Genomic DNA, 18,637 nt, shown 5'->3' on the forward strand with positions numbered 1-18,637 from the left:
TCAGCACCCTCAATTATGAATTAAAGTTTTCCTTTTTGGTTTTATATTACACGTAGCTGTTTACATATACACACATATATAGTCACTCACATAATCAGGTTATTCAGTAACATGTAATACCCAGTAACTGGGGTAGTGACATTGTTATTAGATACTACAAGGGTAAGGGGGATGTGTTACACAGAAGCAATTATAAAGGCATCAACCTTCTGGGCCAGGTGAATACAATAATGGATAGAGTTATAACCCAATTAATTAGGAGCAGAATTAGACTAGATGAAATGCAGTTGTGTCTTTGTACCAGGAAGAAGTACTTCTGATGCTATTTTCATAATCTTAGCTAAGAATAAACCTAAGAATAATTACTTGGCATTTGTTGATCTACAGGAAACTTTTGATAGGAAGTATCCCCACTGTGTGGTATTGTTAGCACTGAGGAGGCTAGGGATAGATTAGTGGTTTGTCAAAGCTGTACAAATCTCATGTACAGAGATGCTGTTAATAAGGTAAGTGTTAACAAAAAGTATGATGAAAAATTTGAACTCTGCACCATACCACACAAGCATCTGCTGTAGTCCTTGCATGAGCACATTGCTTCCACTCGTATGTATATATATATATATATGAATTTTTATATATTTATAAATGTTCATGTATATGTTTCTGCCTATGGATAATAGTAACTAATTGTGCCTATATAAGTCAAGTGTATTGAGGTGGTAGGCAGTTGAAAATGAGGTACTTATATATATATATATGAATTTTTATATATTTATAAATGTTCATGTATATGTTTCTGCCTATGGATAATAGTAACTAATTGTGCCTATATAAGTCAAGTGTATTGAGGTGGTAGGCAGTTGAAAATGAGGTACTTATATATATATATCCCTAGGCCTCGTCAGAGATTATAAAGTACAATCAAAAATATAAATATATATATGAAACAAGATACACACACAATTTAATATATATATAAATCATCATCATCATCCACTTTCCATGCTAGCATGGGTTGGACATTTCAACTGGGGTCTGGGAAGCCAGGAGGCTGCACCAGGCCCAGTCTGATCTGGCAGTGTTTCTACAGCTGGATGCCCTTCCTAACGCCAACCACTCCATGAGTGTAGTGTGTATTTTTTACGTGCCACCAGCACAGGTGCCATGCGAGGCTGGCAACGGCCACAATTGGTTGGTGCTTTTTACGTGCCACCAGCATGGAGGCTAGTCGAGGTGGCACTGGCAACGGCCACATTCGGATGGTATTTTTACGTGCCACTGGTACTGGTATCACAACTGCATTTTCCATTGATTTTTGATCGATTTCGATTTCACTTGCCTCAACAGGTCTTCAGATGCAAAGTTTTGTGTCCCAAGAAGGAAAGGTATGCATAAGTGGACTGGCTACATCTCAGGTAGAGGCCACAGGTTATGGTCTCACTTGTCCATATATATATATATAAATAAACATATTTATACACACATACAAGCATATAGACAATTATATATACTGGCGCATACATATACATCCATATCCATTAGTACACATATAATATTTAATTATTACTAATATTATTATTATTATTAATAATAATATTAAATTCTGTGTATTCTTCACTTCACAATACATAGTATAAGAAATTCAAATATAGAATATACTATAATATAAACATATTTATGAAATATGTAATCTTATTAATTTTAAAATCACAGTCAGTATATTCATATATCATACAGTTAATATAAAGTTATTACATTATTATTTGGCATACACATATGTACATGCGTGTGGGCAACAAATACATGCATATGCATATATATACATACGTACAAATATACACCAAAACCTATATGAAATTTTTTCTTTTCATCATAAGAACAATATACATACATATTACAACAAATTATTCATTATTTAATTTCAAAGAATAATACGTAATAAAAGTCCATATAATAAGAGATAAGCTAAGTGAGCCTTGTTATTCATTATTTATTAATATTTTAGTGGTTTAATATATAGTAGCATGTAACAAAGCACCCACTACACTCACGGAGTGGTTGGCGTTAGGAAGGGCATCCAGCTGTAGAAACACTGCCAGATCAGACTGGAGCCCGGTGCAGCCTCCTGGGTTCCCAGACACCGATCAAACCATGCTAGCAGGGAAATCGGACGTTAAACGATGATGATGATATATATATATATATATTAATCTTTTGCTTAGGCATTGCACACATCTGTAGTTAGGCAGTAGCTATAAATGCAAGCGTAGCTGTGTGATATGAAGTTTACCTCCCAAATACATAGTTCCAAGTACAGTCACACGGCATGGCACCGTGGACAAGTGCCTTCTACTTTTGTCTTGCGCTCACTAAAGACTTTTAAGTGGATTTGGTAGATTGAAACAAACAGAAGCTTGTCGTATATGTATTTATAACTATTTGTGTATGTGAATCTTTGTGTTTAGGTTTGTCACTAAGCACCGCCTGACCACTGGTGTTCGTTTCTTTTCAGCTCAGTAACTTATCGGTTCGGCAGAAGCCTCCGACTTAATAATTGCCAGGTTTAACAAAAAATATGTACAGGGGTCGATTGTTTCTACTAAAACCCTACAAGGCAGTGCCCCAGCTTGGCCGCGGTCTAACGTCTGAATCAAGTGAAAGATATAAAACATTTATACGTGTGTGTGTGTGTGTGTATGTATAAAATTAAACGCCTCTATATAATTAAAACAAGAAGCATCAACTACTTATTCCCAGTTGAATTACAAATTGTAACACTTTTAGACTTCCGTACATTGCACCAGCGTGTTCTCCGTTTATCGAACGTCAACATCGAAGGACGCGTTGTTACCGAGTTGGATTGTTTGGTGAAGGGTAAGTGAAATACTCTCCGAAATCCGGCCTTGCTAGGTTTACAATATTTGGGGGTTTCTTGTAAACGGATTGCTTTTTCTGTTATGTACCAAGTATTTTAAATTTCTTTCGTTTTTTAATTGATTACTGTTGTTACATTGTGGCTCATTTTGCAATCGACCGCAAACACACACACACACACACACAGATTCCCGTCTTTATCTTCCGTTTAAAAAACATTTAATATAATGAAATTATTGTATACGGTGCTCAGGTGCACCACAACTTAATTTCAGGCATTGCAATGCACCCAGCTGGAGCACCGACCTGAACGGCTTCGAGACGAACAAATCGACTACAGTTCTTTTTTAAACAGGTTTTTACTTATTCTGTCTTTTATGCCGAATACTGAACACATGGAAATATACGGATATATATATATTATCAATAATAAAGGGTAAAATCAATTAATTATTAATTAATTTCACCAAGTAGTGTTCAGTATGTAAAAGGACCATTCAAGGTATATAAGTTTCAGTATGTGGTAAAGTAAATTATTTTACTGAGCCCTAATTATATAACATTATATATATATATATATATATATATATATACATACACACACACAAACACAAATGATATTTACGGATGTTTTTATTCAATTCTCTACCGAAATCATAAATTTTTTTAACGATACTACTTCAAAAAATGGCAAAGATTCTGCCGTTGTCAGACCTGGAGCATGAAATGTCAATCAGCTGATACGGGATCAGATCACACTACCAGAAACTAAGTCGCCAATGTCAAAGGGTTAAATAGAAATATATTTAATATTTCGCCTCTCCTCGTTTTTATGAGTAGCGATTCAAGAAAGAAATCAATAGAATAATTATCAGGCTTAATAAGATTAATTACTAGGCTCCAGTGTCCCAGCATGGCCAAAGTCCAATGACTGAAATATAAAGGATATATTCTTTTCGTATGACCCTATCAATGGATTTATGTCTATCTCGTTGCTAATTGTTTCTCGACGATTAAGGGTTTCACTATTTTCTTTTATGGATCTTAGTTATTTTGTAGTTTTCATTCAATACAGAATTTCATCCTCATTTATTGATTAATACCTTAACGTAATGCCAATAAGTTCAATTCGTTACGGATAAAGTTAATTTCTTTACCATTTTATTCATTGCAGCCACAAATTGGTGGATGTTTTGCCTTAAAAATAAACGAAGCTAAAATCCCACCGAATAAACTTAACCATCTCTCTCTTACACACACACACACACACGTATGTGTATATATGTGAGTGTGTGTGTGTATATATATATATAATATATATATATAATATATATATATATAATATATATATAATATATATAATTATAATTTAGGGTATCTACAAGATACCGCCATGCTAAAAATAGCAGTCAAAATCCCGACTCGAAAACCACAATAACGGTTTTAGAGTCATATTTTGGCTGCTATTTTCAGCATGGCAGTTTCTTGTAGATACCTTAAATTATAATTTTAATAATAATTATTACATTTGAAGGCTTTTATTCCCATGCTGGCCACTTTGTAAGATCGATATTTTAAATTGACGATCTTATCCTTATATATATAAACTATGAAAAGGCAATTTTGAATTTAAGGCCTTAAAAACAATGATAGCCTCCTATACTTCTATATTTCTACTACTTCTGAATTGAAACCACTTCAGTCTAGGTTCTAAGCTTTCATCGCTGACTTAGCTACCTCGCTGCGCTTGAAGATGTGGCTATTGATGATAATGGGTGGTCTGAATTTAAAATTATGTCCTATACGGCTTGTTTCTTTTACGTTTTCATCTTTCTCAAGGACATTCCTACTGATTTAGTCTTGTGAAAATTTAGTGAAGGCCTGCTTCTGTTAGGTACTCAAAGCATGATAGCAGTGTTCTCGCAGCTTATACCACTCACGTATCTTAGAATGTGATGTTTTGAGGTGTTTTTATGCTTTTTTTGTCAAGGACATTAGCGTTAATGAATGAAGGGAAAACATTAGAAAAAAAAAATGAGTGGGTGGCAAAGGAAGATTTATTTATAAAGACAGGTGCGGTGAATGAAGATTATTATATTGGTAAGATAATTAGGAATACAAGAAGAGAAGACCACTACAAAAATTACACAACACAATCCGATTTGCTCTGCTGCTGCTACTACTACTAAATTCTAATAATAATTCCTGGTCCAATAGGCACAAGGCCTGAAATTTTGGGGGAAGGGGCTAGTCGATTACACCCCCCCCCCCAAGTAATCAACAGGAGCTTATTTTATCGACTCCAAAAGTATGATTAATAAGGAAAGAAAAGAGAATCATTAATTTTAAATATGTTAGGACTTTTTGTTTTATATGGTGCCCCAGCATGGCCGCAGCCCTCGAGCTGAAACTAATGAAAGAAAAAAACAGTGTGTGTGCATATCTCAGCATACTCATGCAACTGCCTATCTCTACGCAATCACCGTCGAGGTTTATAGCGTTTACACGCATCCTAATCATTATCGATCTCTCAGTCGATCGAGCGATCATTTGATGAATGTGGCTCTTTTCGGTTGGGCTGCTCACGTGTGTGCGTGTCTGCATGCATTTTTCCACAGCCATCTACGTGTTACAAAGTAATTACTTTACACTGCAGTCTCCTTGGTGTCCTCTACACATGTTTCCACCTGTTCCTGTAGACCACCTCCTAACCATCTATATCCCTCTTTGCCTTTTTTTTTCTTAATGACAAGTCCATATTAAAAAAGTAGACCCAGTAAGGCTTTCTGGGGAATGGGGCAGCTGTACTCGGTTTGATATACTATGTTAAGACCAAGGAAAAAGTAGTGAAAATAATAAATATAATAAACAATTTATTTCTATATCTCTTTATTGGCTGTTTTTATAAAGTCTTTTGCTTATTTCAGGCATTGAATTGTGGCCATACTGGGGCACCATCTTGGAGTTTTAAGTTGATCAAATTGACCCTAGTACTTATTTTTTAAGAGTCTGATACTTATTTAATCCTCCCCTTTTTTTTTTGTGGTTTGACTGCTAAGTTAGTGGAACAAACTGACAGCAATTGTAAAATGGTATTGGAGAGATACATATGCCCAGGCACACACTCACATTATGGGTTTCTCTTCAGTTTCAATCTACCAAATTCACTCACAAAGAATTGGTTGACTCGAGGCTATAATACAATACACTTGCCCAAATTGTTGCTCTATGGGGACTGCAACCTCAAAAAATGTGGTTTCCATATAAGTCAACTTGATACATTTATATGTGCTACTTATCGCCTGCTAATTTCTCCAAATCACATGGGCCTATTCAAATACTACCTGGCAAAAATAGAAGAAGTCTTAACCAAACTAGAACAAAACATCATTGTACTTCTCATGGCAGATTTCAACCTACTCAATGCAAAATGGAAACATGGAAACTATCAATTTTTAGTTTTCGTGTTTTCTTTTTCCATTTTACGTTTTCTGTTTTTTACCTTCAGCATTTTCTATATGCTGCCTTTTCAGTTTTTTTAGTGTTTCCTCTATCATTCAATCTTTTTGGTTCATTATCGTATGTGATTCGTGCCTGAAGAATATGTTTGAGATATTTCTCAACATATGAAACTATTAGTAGCATTTAAATATATGTATGGTGTCCTTTAAATAAATAATATATATATATATATCATCATCATCGTTTAACGTCGGCTTTCCATGCTAGCATGGGTTGGACAATTTGGCTGCATCAGGCTCCAATCTGATATGGCAGTTTCTACAGCTGGATGCCTTTCCTATTTCCAACCACTCTGAGAGTGTAGTGGGTGCTTTTACATGCCACCGGCACGAGGGTCAGTCAGACAGTACTGGCAATGGCCACGCTCAAATGGTGTTTTTTTACGTGCCAGTCCAGCAGCAATGGCCACGCTCAAATGGTGTTTTTTTACGTGCCAGTCCAGCAGCACTGGCAACAAACTCACTCGAATGTTTTTTCACATGCCACCGGCACAAGTGTCAGTAAGGCGATGCTGGTAACAATCATACATGAATGGTACTTTTTATGTTCACTGGCAAGGAAGCCAGTTAGCTGCTCGGCAACAATCATGCTCAGATGGTGCTCTTGGCACTCAACTAGCACGGATGACAGTCATCGAATTTGATTTTGATTTCACTTGTCTCAACAGGTCTTCGCAAGCAGAGGTAAGTGTCCTGTGAAGGAAAGGTACGCATAAGTGGGTTGGTTACACCCCTGGCATAGGCCATGAGGTTATGGTCTCACTTGACTTGCCGGGTCTTCTCAAGCACAGCATATTTCCAAAGGTGTCGGTAACTAGTCATTGCCTCGGTGAGGCCCAATGTTTGAAGGTCGTACTTCACCACTTCATCCCAGGTCTTCCTGGATCTACCTCTTCCACAGGTTCCCTCAAAAGCTAGGGTGTGGCACTTTTTCACACAGCTTTCCTCATCCATTCTCACCACATGACCATACCAGCACAGTTGTCTGTCTTGCACACCACACCTGATGCTTCTTAGGTCCACCTTCTCTCTCAAGATACTTACATACACTCTGTCGAGTATGCAACTGATATTACACATCCACTGGAACATACTGGCTTCATTTCTTGCAAGCTTACGCATGTCCTCAGCAGTCATGGCCCCATATGTATATATATATATATATATATATATATATATATATATATATATTGTTGGCATCCTTTTTGTCTCGGGAGACAATGGAGTTGCGCATAAAATAGTCCAGTCCGGCTTTTACATTTCATGTCCTGATACATTTCCTGCTGTGGCTGTGTAGTCCTATCCTGGACAAACACTCCCTCTGGCAGGTACCGCAAATGTAGCGAAGACTGTTCCTGGCTGGTTGTAGTGTCATAGTTTCTTGTTGACGTCTTTTCTTGTCTTTCCATTTCTCCTCTCTCTCTCTCTCTGAGAAATGGAAAGACACACATATATATATATATATATATATCTGTGTGTGTGTGTGTATGTATACTTACATATAAAAGAACGAAGTGTACGTATGCCACTATATATATATATATATATATATAGTTATCCGTAATAATGAAGGGTGAAATTAATTAATTTGGAAAAATTATCAATTACACCAAGTAGTCTTCGGCATGTAAAAGCCTCATTCGAGGAAAATTTAAGTAATACTAAGCAATAAGGGTTTAGCAACGAGTTGCCTTACCACATACCGAATTTAGAAATAGCAGTCAAAGGGTTATAGCTATTTCTTCTACAAAAAAGGGAGATCTCAGTAAAAACAGCATTTGGAAGGCAGACAAAACAGGTAAGAGAGAATGAATTGACTGCAATCTATCATACATTTTTTTAGTTATCCACGGACGTACGTTTCGAAATCAAGTTCTAAGGAAAGCATAAGAATTAGATATTAAATATTAAATAATAAATAATTCTATCTTACCGAAACTTCTTTTCTCTTCAGCGTAGAATACTATAATCATAAATGATTATATATTGAATTTTGAGATACCAGAAGGCACCAACTCCACTCAGTATCAGAGCGAGCTAGAATCCGCAACTGGTATCACCGAATTCAATTTGTGAATGAAACGATTGTGTCAACAGCCCCTTCCCACCCGCGTGTAGCCAAAACAAGATGCTGTGGTCATCTACTGAGATAAAATATGGTATCCGTAATAATGAAGGGTGAAATTAATTAATTTGGAAAAATTATCAATTACACCAAGTAGTCTTCGGCATGTAAAAGCCTCATTCGAGGAAAATTTAAGTAATACTAAGCAATAAGGGTTTAGCAACGAGTTGCCTTACCACATACCGAATTTAGAAATAGCAGTCAAAGGGTTATAGCTATTTCTTCTACAAAAAAGGGAGATCTCAGTAAAAACAGCATTTGGAAGGCAGACACAAACAGGTAAGAGAGAATGAATTGACTGCAATCTATCATACATTTTTTTAGTTATCCACGGACGTACGTTTCGAAATCAAGTTCTAAGGAAAGCATAAGAATTAGATATTAAATACTAAATAATAAATAATTCTATCTTACCGAAACTTCTTTTCTCTTCAGCGTAGAATACTATAATCATAAATGATTATATATTGAATTTTGAGATACCAGAAGGCACCAACTCCACTCAGTATCAGAGCGAGCTAGAATCCGCAACTGGTATCACCGAATTCAATTTGTGAATGAAACGATTGTGTCAACAGCCCCTTCCCACCCGCGTGTAGCCAAAACAAGATGCTGTGGTCATCTACTGAGATAAAATATGGTTATCCGTAATAATGAAGGGTGAAATTAATTAATTTGGAAAAATTATCAATTACACCAAGTAGTCTTCGGCATGTAAAAGCCTCATTCGAGGAAAATTTAAGTAATACTAAGAATAAGGGTTTAGCAACGAGTTGCCTTACCACATACCGAATTTAGAAATAGCAGTCAAAGGGTTATAGCTATTTCTTCTACAAAAAAGGGAGATCTCAGTAAAAACAGCATTTGGAAGGCAGACACAAACAGGTAAGAGAGAATGAATTGACTGCAATCTATCATACATTTTTTTAGTTTAATATTATTTAATATTATTTAATATTTAATATCTAATTCTTATGCTTTCCTTAGAACTTGATTTCGAAACGTACGTCCGTGGATAACTAAAAAAATGTATGATAGATTGCAGTCAATTCATTCTCTCTTACCTGTTTGTGTCTGCCTTCCAAATGCTGTTTTTACTGAGATCTCCCTAATATATATATATATATATTATATATATATATATATATAAAAATACAAAATGGAACAAGAACGCAAAACATCCAGATAGATGATACAAAAATCACGGACGGGTCATTCGAAACCTTTAATCTTCAGTCAAGAACCGGATCATCATCGCAATTTTGGCTGATTAATATATGTATTTATGTACGTATATATAGAGGCGCAGGCATAGCCGTATGGTAAGTAGCTTACTTATTAACCACATGTTTCTGGGTTCAGTCCCACTGTGTGGTACCTCAAGCAAGTGTCTTCTACTATAGCCTTGGGCCAACCAAAGACTTGTGAGTAGATTTGGTAGGCGGAAACTGAAAAAAACCCATCGTACATATGTATTTGTGTGTTTGCTTGTCCCCTCAGTATTGCTTGACAACCGATGTTGATATGTTTACTTCCCTGTAAAGTACTGGTTTGGCAAAAGAGAGCAATAGAATAAGTACTAGGCTTACAAAGAATAAGTCCTGGGGTCAATTTGTTTGACTTACTGAAACAAGTAAAAGAATATATATATATAGAGAGATAGATAGATAAACATAGATATCACCACCACTATCATCATCAATGTTAAACGTCCGTTTCCCATGCTGGCATGGGTTGGATGGTTTGACATGGAGCTGGGGAGCTGTCTGAACTCAAATTGTCTGTTATGATATGGTTTCTATGGTTGGATATGCTTCCTAAAACCAACCACTTTTAAGAGTCTGCTAGTTGCTTTTTACATGCCATTGCCATTGATGCATTTAAGCAGCTGTGACTTGAGTGCATTTCTTGTTAGCCCTGGCACCTGCAAAGGACAAACCTGTATGCATGGAAGACTGCGATTTTTACTTAGGTTGACAAGTACGGCAAATAGCCACAACTCTCAGTCCCTTGTCATTTCCTCATTAAGGCACAGCATACGAAGATCCTTTCTCACCACTACATCTCACATCTTCCTGGGTCTACCCCCACCACAGGTTCCCTCTTCTCCATGTGTAAACGCAAGTTCTACATAAAGTTTAGAATGTAAAATAATTTTATATAGTTTTGTTAAAAATATATTAATGAAGGAATACAACTATCATCATTGGTCTTAAAAACTTATTTTAGCCAGTATATATATATATATAAATGTGTGTGTGTGTGTGTATATGTAGTGTATGTATGTGTGTGTGTGTAAAGTATGTATGTGTGTGTGTAATGTATGTATGTGTGTGTATGTAATGTATGTATGTGTATATATGTAATGTATGTATGTGTGTATGTAATGTATGTGTGTGTATGTAATGTATATATATGTGTGGCTTGCCCACTTGGAAAGTGAGAGAAAGAGAGAGAGAGAGAAGAAAGAAATATGAGGTCCTGGTACAATGTAAATATGAGACATAATAGGAAGTACACTGAGGGAAAATAGTTATATACACACACACACACACACATGATGTTTGTGAGTGTCACTGTCAGACAAGCTTTAATTTACAATCATCAATGGAACATATGTATCACCACCAATGGGAAACAGGCATAGTGACAGGAATGGTATCTGGATGCAGGAAATTTGCCTGGACAAATTCTGTCTTGACCCAGGCAAGCATGGAAAGGTGGATATTATGAACTTTCATTATGAAAAGATCCACCCTCCATTGGTGATGGTGGGGAATGTGTTCATCTTAAACACTGACTTCTATATAAATATCAATAAATGTCTCAATAATTCTACATTTAATAATTGTTCATCTGCAGTAGTGTTCAAAGATGGGAAAAAATATTCTTAGAGCTAATATAAGATTTTTTATTGAACTTTTTCCCTCAAAATAGCATAGTATAAGATTCAAAGTATCCACTAATACTTAATAATAGGATGTTACAAACAGTAAATCGTATATCAAGAGAAATTCTTAGGTTTCAAGACAGTGCAGGTAAAATAAACATCAGAGATGCTTTGCTCTATACACAAACCATTATTGAGTGATATCGCAAGCTATTCTCTGATGGTAACTAAAGTTATCGCACTGTTGGAAAGTCTTCTCTCTCTTCAGCAAGTATCTCAAGATTACAGACATTTTGTTTCTTAACCTGTATGATTCACCTGAATTGGCAACAAAGAGCATTGATGACTGAATTAACCTTTGCCAATTCAGAATGGTCTCATCTGTGGTTCTGTGCTCTCTTGTCAATGATAACCACTTGGAACTAGTTTCAGTTACTATGGCTATCTCCCTTGTAGCTTTTTTCACTTGTTTGGTTTCTGCAGAAAATAGCACACAGATCTTGCTGGAAAGTAAGGGTATGTGATTTCACTAGGGAATAAGGTTGTATGCCATCTTTTGACAAGATGCTCATCAACCAAATTATCTTGATATTTAGCTTTCTACAATTGATGGGAAATGTCAAGCCTGACCTCCATTGCCCCCAGGGCTCTGAGTTCAAATGTGATGATTGTTTTTCCATTCCAAGAAGACAGGAACATGTCTTACAGCAGCATTGTTACTGCCTCCTTTTCTATAAAGATGTGTTTACCTTTAGATATATTAAGGGACATTTTAATGTTTAAATATAGTACATACAATACCATGGGAGATTTTTCTCTGCTAATATTATGCATGGAAACTGATTCATGTAGGAAAACCAAAAGTTAAAAATTTCTATTTATTTTGATTTTTTCCCCCTTTACATCGTTTTCATTTTTAATATTAAAAGTTAAAAACAACATTTAATGTTTTATAAAATTAAAAAAAATAAAATAACCCATCATGCTTTAGGTCTGGGTTTTGAGTCCTGTCACTTCTGTTTTGCAGTGAACCAAAATGGGAATCGCTAATTCTTCCCTGTTAAACTTTGCCTCAGTTCCAATCATTCACAGTGCAACCAAACAGAATTCGGCTAGTCCAACAGACAGTGAATGCACAAAGTCAGTTCCAGCAGAATGCCCAATGCATCAAGAAATAAACAAACCGCCGCCTCCTCCTGAATGTCCTATGCACAAAGAACAATCCAAATCATGTCCTCAGCAAAGCCAAAACAATGCAGCATCAGCTTCACCTGATGGCAACAAATCTTCAATACCAACATCAGCAGTAACAACAGCAAAAGCAGAGGCGTATCCCTCAGAATGTCCCATGCATAACAGTGGTGCTGGAATGCCAAATGTGCCAACAGCCTCGTCAGAATGTCCGATGACTGAAGCCACAAATGAAAATGTTGATCCTGCAAATATGGTTTGTTTGTGTTTTTTTCCTTTTCATCACCAGTCTAACTTCCACTTTCCCATTCTTGCATAGGTCAGATGGAATTTATTAAGGTATATTTTCTATGTCCATATGCACTTTCTCTTGCCAGCAAAAGCAACAATACTTCTCCATAGCCAGACACGTTTTTGCAGGATTTGGGAAATGAATGACTTTCATATGAAACAATTACACACACACACACACATCTTATATATATATGTGTGTGTACGACAATATCAAACTGTAGGAATGCATACTCAACACTACATTTGTGGAGAAATATTCTTTATTTGTTGAATAACAAGCTTCCCATTGGTTTATATGCTTAAAATTCTCAGAAATTATCAAGCTTGCCACATGGGACATTAGTACTCATCTCCATCTCAAATGAGAATACAATGAAGGTACACAAAACTGGGATTTCAGAATAAACTAATTAATAAACAGATTAAGGGAAGCAACTCCTAATTGTTATCTTCGTTGCATTAGTTGTGGCCACATTAAAATTTATAAATATAAATATGAATACACATGTATATGCATATGCACATTCATGCAGAATAAATGCACATGCATTTATATATGTGTATACAGATGTATTCCTACTCATGCCTTTTATTTGTTTCGGTCATCAGATAGTTGCCATGCTGGGGCACTGCCTTGAAGAATTATAAGTCAAAGGAATCGATCCCAGTACTTTTTTCTTAAGCCTGGTAAATATTCGATCAATTTCTTTTACCAAAATGCTAAGTTTTGGGGATGTAATCACATCAACACCACCTGTTGAGTAGTAATAGGGGACAGACATGGACACACACACATAAATATATATGTATATAGATATCATCATTGTCATTGTTTAATGTCCATTTTGCATACTGGCATGGGTCAGACGGTTTGGCTGAGGGCTGTCAAGTCAGAAGGCTGCACCAGGCTCCAATCTCAGCTGGCAAAGTTTCTACAGCTGGATGCCATTCTTAATGCTAACCACTCCAAGACTGTAGTGGTGCTTTTTATGTGCCACTGGCATGGGAGCTGGTCAAGCGGCACTGGCATGGACCACGACAATGACTTCTGCCAAATGATTGAAGGGGCCAGTTATGCTGCACTGGCATAAGCTATGGTTACAGTCTCACTTGGCTTGCTGGGTCTTCTCAAGCACAGCACATCTCCAAAGGTCTCAGTCGCTTGTCATCGCCTCCATTAGGCCCAACTTTCAAAGGTCATGCTTCACCACTTCATCCCAGATCTTCCTCGGTCTACCTTTTCCACAAATTCCCTCTACTGCTAGGGTATGACACTTTTTCACTCAGCTGTCCTCATCCATACGCAGCACATGACCATACCAGCACAGTTGGCTTTCTTGCACACCACATCTGATGTTAATATCCAACTTTTCTCTCAGGGCGCTTTCACTTTATCATGTATGCACACTGACATTACACATCCAATGGAGCATATTAGCATCATTCCTTGCAAGCTTACGCATGTCATCAGCAGTCTCGGCCCATGATTCTCTGCCATGTAGCATGGCTGTTCGCACACATGTGTCATACAATCTACCTTTTACTCTAAGCAAGAGGCCCTTTGTCACTAGCAGAGGTAGGAGCTCTTTGAACTTTTCCCAGGCTATTCTTATTCTATCATCTATGCTCTCAGAGTATCCACCCCTACTGCTGACTTGGTCACCTACTTAATGGAATCTATGAACTACTTCTAGTTTTTATTCCTTTTCTATGGTGTTCTGCTCTTGATTATTTTATTTCATTTTATTTTATAATTATCTTTCATTTATTTATTTATACAATTATTCTAAGTCTTGTATCTCTATAAATTTCATGCTCAGCTTATATAAAGCTATGCTGATATATTTACTACTTATAAAAAAATCTGCTCACACTAAAATTTTTAAATTTATAATTAGCATGTTCTTTTACCTAAATACCCCTTTATTAATACTAGTAAATATCATTTAATCAATATTCACAGATACCATCTGATGAGTTAGTATTTAAGTATACAATATGTTGAAATATTAAACTATTTCTATATAATTTCTTTTCCTATCTCTATTGTGGTAAAAGTTTGATATATACTGAAAAGTAATCATAAATTTCTATCTTTTTGTTACAATATTATTCTTAATAATCTTTTGAATAACCCTAAACTTTAACTGTATACGATATAGCAACATTGCTTTAAAATATTTAATTAAAGTGCTACTTGATAAGACTTCCCCTGTTTCATTATCAATAGTCTGTTAGTGGGTACCCCTTAATTATCAGCTAACATTTTGTTTTAAGTTTTCCCTTACTAAACCTCATGAGATTGCTTCTAATAAAGATGTTTATGATTATACCAAAATATCTGTCTACTCCCTCAACCCTACTCTAAACAAATACTGCCCTCTGTTTCTCTCAGCCTTACATATACAAGAGATTTGATAAACTAGTCTCTAAATTAAAAATGACCCCATAAAAAAGCAAAAAGTTAGCAACAAGCAGTGTCTTGTTAAAAATTTTAGTTACAGCTATGCTGTTGTCGGTACAACATGTTCTTTTTCTATCTCCTTAACTTCCTGGAAAATTTAGGTATAATTATACTAATGTGTCCATCTGTTCTAATTTAATTAAAGTCTACGTCTTTGTGCATCTGAAGATGCTCTACATTTTAAATTGATGTAATGATTGCATTGTTCAATTAAATGGAGTTGCATGAAATGATTGTACTGCATTACCTTTGGATATCCTTGTTGCTTATTTTCATTGTATATATAAATTTTTTTTATGGTTATCAAGATTATTGGGAATGAGAATTTTAGCAAAAACATACCACTTTTTTCAATATTTTGAGTATATACAAAATTTTTTACCACATTAGAGGGAGGAAAAAGAAAATTGCAAAGAAATAGATTAATATTTATATACTTATTACTTATCTAAAATATTCACTTATTATAAGGTTTCTATGGAGATTGATCAAATGGATTTAACTTGTATTTAATAGGGGGGGGGCACTGAGTTTAAAGAACATGTCAACTATATACTGATTTAATTAAAGTTGAACTAATTTTAAGTTGTGGAGATATCGTTATTAACTTATATAAGCTGAGTATAAATTAATTGGGGTACAAGGATTAGATTTATTTAAGGCTGCTATAAAAATAACAACAATAATAAATTGATCAGTTAGGGTAGAGCATTATGGAAAAGGAATAAAATAGACTAATCACTAAAAAACCATAATAAAATAAATAAAATATTCATACCTTATTTACTCTAATAGCAAGTTTTTATCGAAAATGTAAAATAATTTATGAGCTAAAAACTTATTTAGCTTACAATAATCAGGGTTGAAACTCGGTATTAGTTGAAAAGATAATTTTTGTTACAAGGACAAGGTACCCATATACTAATATTAAATTAAGAGGTATAATATAGATTTAAAACCAAAATAAATACCAAATTTAAGAGGATGGAACTTTTAAAATGAAAGGAATAAAAAACTTAATTACTAAAACTATTGAACAATATTTAATTTTAATAAGTTTAAAATATAAGGTTATCATGGAGATATACCATTTAGGTGAGAGAAACATATTACAAATTAGTTAAATTTTAATTTAGGCAGTAAAAAAAAAAATAACAGAAAAATCAGTGACAGGCAATGTGTTCTTGAAAAATTTCAGTTACAACAATGATGTTGGTACAACATGCTGTTTGTCTATCTCCTTAACTTCTTAAAGATTTTAGGTAAAATTATGCTATGTTATTCTGTTCTAATTTAATGAAATTAAATTCTATGTCTTTGTGCATCTGAAGATTGCTCTACATTTTAATTTGATGTTATGAAATTATTACATTGTTCAATTAAATGGAGTCACATGAAACGATCATACTGCATTAACTCGGGATATCCTAGTTGCTTATTTTGATATATATATATATATATATATATATATGACAAGCTTCTTTCAGTTTGTTTCTACTGAATTCACTAACAAGGCTTCGCTTGTTCCAGAGTTTTAGTAGAAGACACATGTCCAAAGTACAACATAGTAGAACTGAACCAGAAGCCATGTGGTTAGGAAGCAAACTTCTTAACCTCACAGCCATATCTGTTGTGTGTCTGAATCAGTGGTGTGTCTTGCCGAGTTTGATAAGGCTATGCCATATTCCTGTATGTCTGCATGTCATAAAATTGGCTAAAAACATTGGTACCATTCACGGGGATCTTGTCTTACACAACAACCTCAAAAAAAAGTCACCATGGTAACAGTTATGGGTCCCGCAAGACCAAACCCTGCTTTCATAAGAAAAAAATGGACTTCAAAATGCACCTTGTTTTTAATGTAACTTTGTAATATTGAAGAGGCTGCAAAGGCTGGAATAGTTGTACATGGATTGATATATATATATATATATATATATATATATATATATATATGAATGAGTGATTGTATGTGTGTGTGTGGGAGTATGAATAAGTAATGTGTAGAAGTATAGGGCTGCTTTATAAATATATCTGTGTCTATATGTTTATGTGTATGTATAGATATATATATGTGTGTGTGAGTTTGTGTACGTTTTTAGATATGTTTAATTTATATATATTAGTCATTTCAAATATCTATATAAGTAGATATAGACTAAATTGGATATTAGAATATGGATTTTCTACCTTATAAATTAAAGTTAATATTTAACATTATAGTCGATTTCGATATAATCATATTTCATAATAGAGTTTATTATAAGTAAATTTTTATTTAGATTATATAGATTATTTATATCTTAAAAATATTGATTATATTTTAGGTTTTGAAACCACCTGAAGAATGTCTCATAGAAGTGCTGACACGAAACAATCGTAGTGGTTATTTTAATTAAATTTAATTATATAAATTATTTTATGTATTGGCTTAAGTCTTTCTTTGTTTGATTTGCATAATAGTGGTTTTGTCTCTAATTTAATATAATATATATATATAGTAGCAACTTGTGAAAAATATGAGAATCATATAAATCCCTGTGGCTTGTGGATCCCTGTTCAAACCCACTGCACATCTCCTTGATCAGGCAGTATTCAGTTGTGGCCTTGATTGGTCTATATCACGTGAGGAAAATTTTATAGATGAAAACTATATGGGAACCTGTTGTATGTGTGTGCGCATATGTGTGTTTGTATACATGTTTATATATATGTGTGTGTGTGTGTGTAGTTCTGTTTGTGTGGCAAGTTTTCTACAGTTAGATGCCCTTCTGTTACCAATCCCCACCCATATCCAAGTGAGGTAGTGTTTACTTTCATATATATATTTAGGCACAGGCATGGCTGTGTGGTAAGACATTGGCTTCCCACCCACATGTTTCCAGGTTCAGTCCATGGGTAAGTAGTTTCTACTATGGCCTCAAGCTAACCAAAGCCTTTTGAGTGGATTTGGTTGACAGAAACTGAAACAGGCCCATTCTATACATATATACATACATACACACACACACACACAAAATACATATGTTTATGTGTGTGTCTTTGTAACTGTACTCCACTACTGCTTGGCAGCCGATGTTGGTGTGTTTATGTCCCCATAATTAAGCAGTTCGGCAAAAGAGACCATTAGAATAAGTACCAAGCCTAAAAAATAATAAGTACTGGGGGCAATTCATTTGACTAAAAATTCTTCAAGGTGGTGTTCCAGCATGGGCACAATGTCATGACTGAAACAAGTCAAAGATAAAAGATGTGTGTGTGTGTGTGTCTGTGCATGT

General features: G+C 35.0%; 1 protein-coding gene across 2 annotated transcripts in view; it reads left to right on the forward strand.

Annotated features, from left to right (window-relative positions):
• Positions 1 to 2,751: 2,751 nt before the first annotated feature.
• LOC115222133 (cytochrome c-type heme lyase) overlaps positions 2,752 to 18,637 on the forward strand; it is a 43,363-nt gene continuing 27,477 nt past the window's right edge. The window contains exons 1-2 of one of the 2 annotated variants that reach the window (XM_029792266.2): positions 2,752 to 2,874; positions 12,438 to 12,857. In XM_029792266.2, coding sequence (XP_029648126.1) covers positions 12,447 to 12,857 — 411 coding nt within the window. In that variant the 5' untranslated portion in view covers positions 2,752 to 2,874; positions 12,438 to 12,446. Of the gene's footprint in view, positions 2,967 to 12,437; positions 12,858 to 18,637 lie in introns of both variants that reach the window. The other variant, XM_036511116.1, reaches the window with a different exon arrangement.

Source organism: Octopus sinensis, linkage group LG19 (assembly GCF_006345805.1).
Source record: "Octopus sinensis linkage group LG19, ASM634580v1, whole genome shotgun sequence".
NCBI lineage: Eukaryota > Metazoa > Mollusca > Cephalopoda > Octopoda > Octopodidae > Octopus > Octopus sinensis.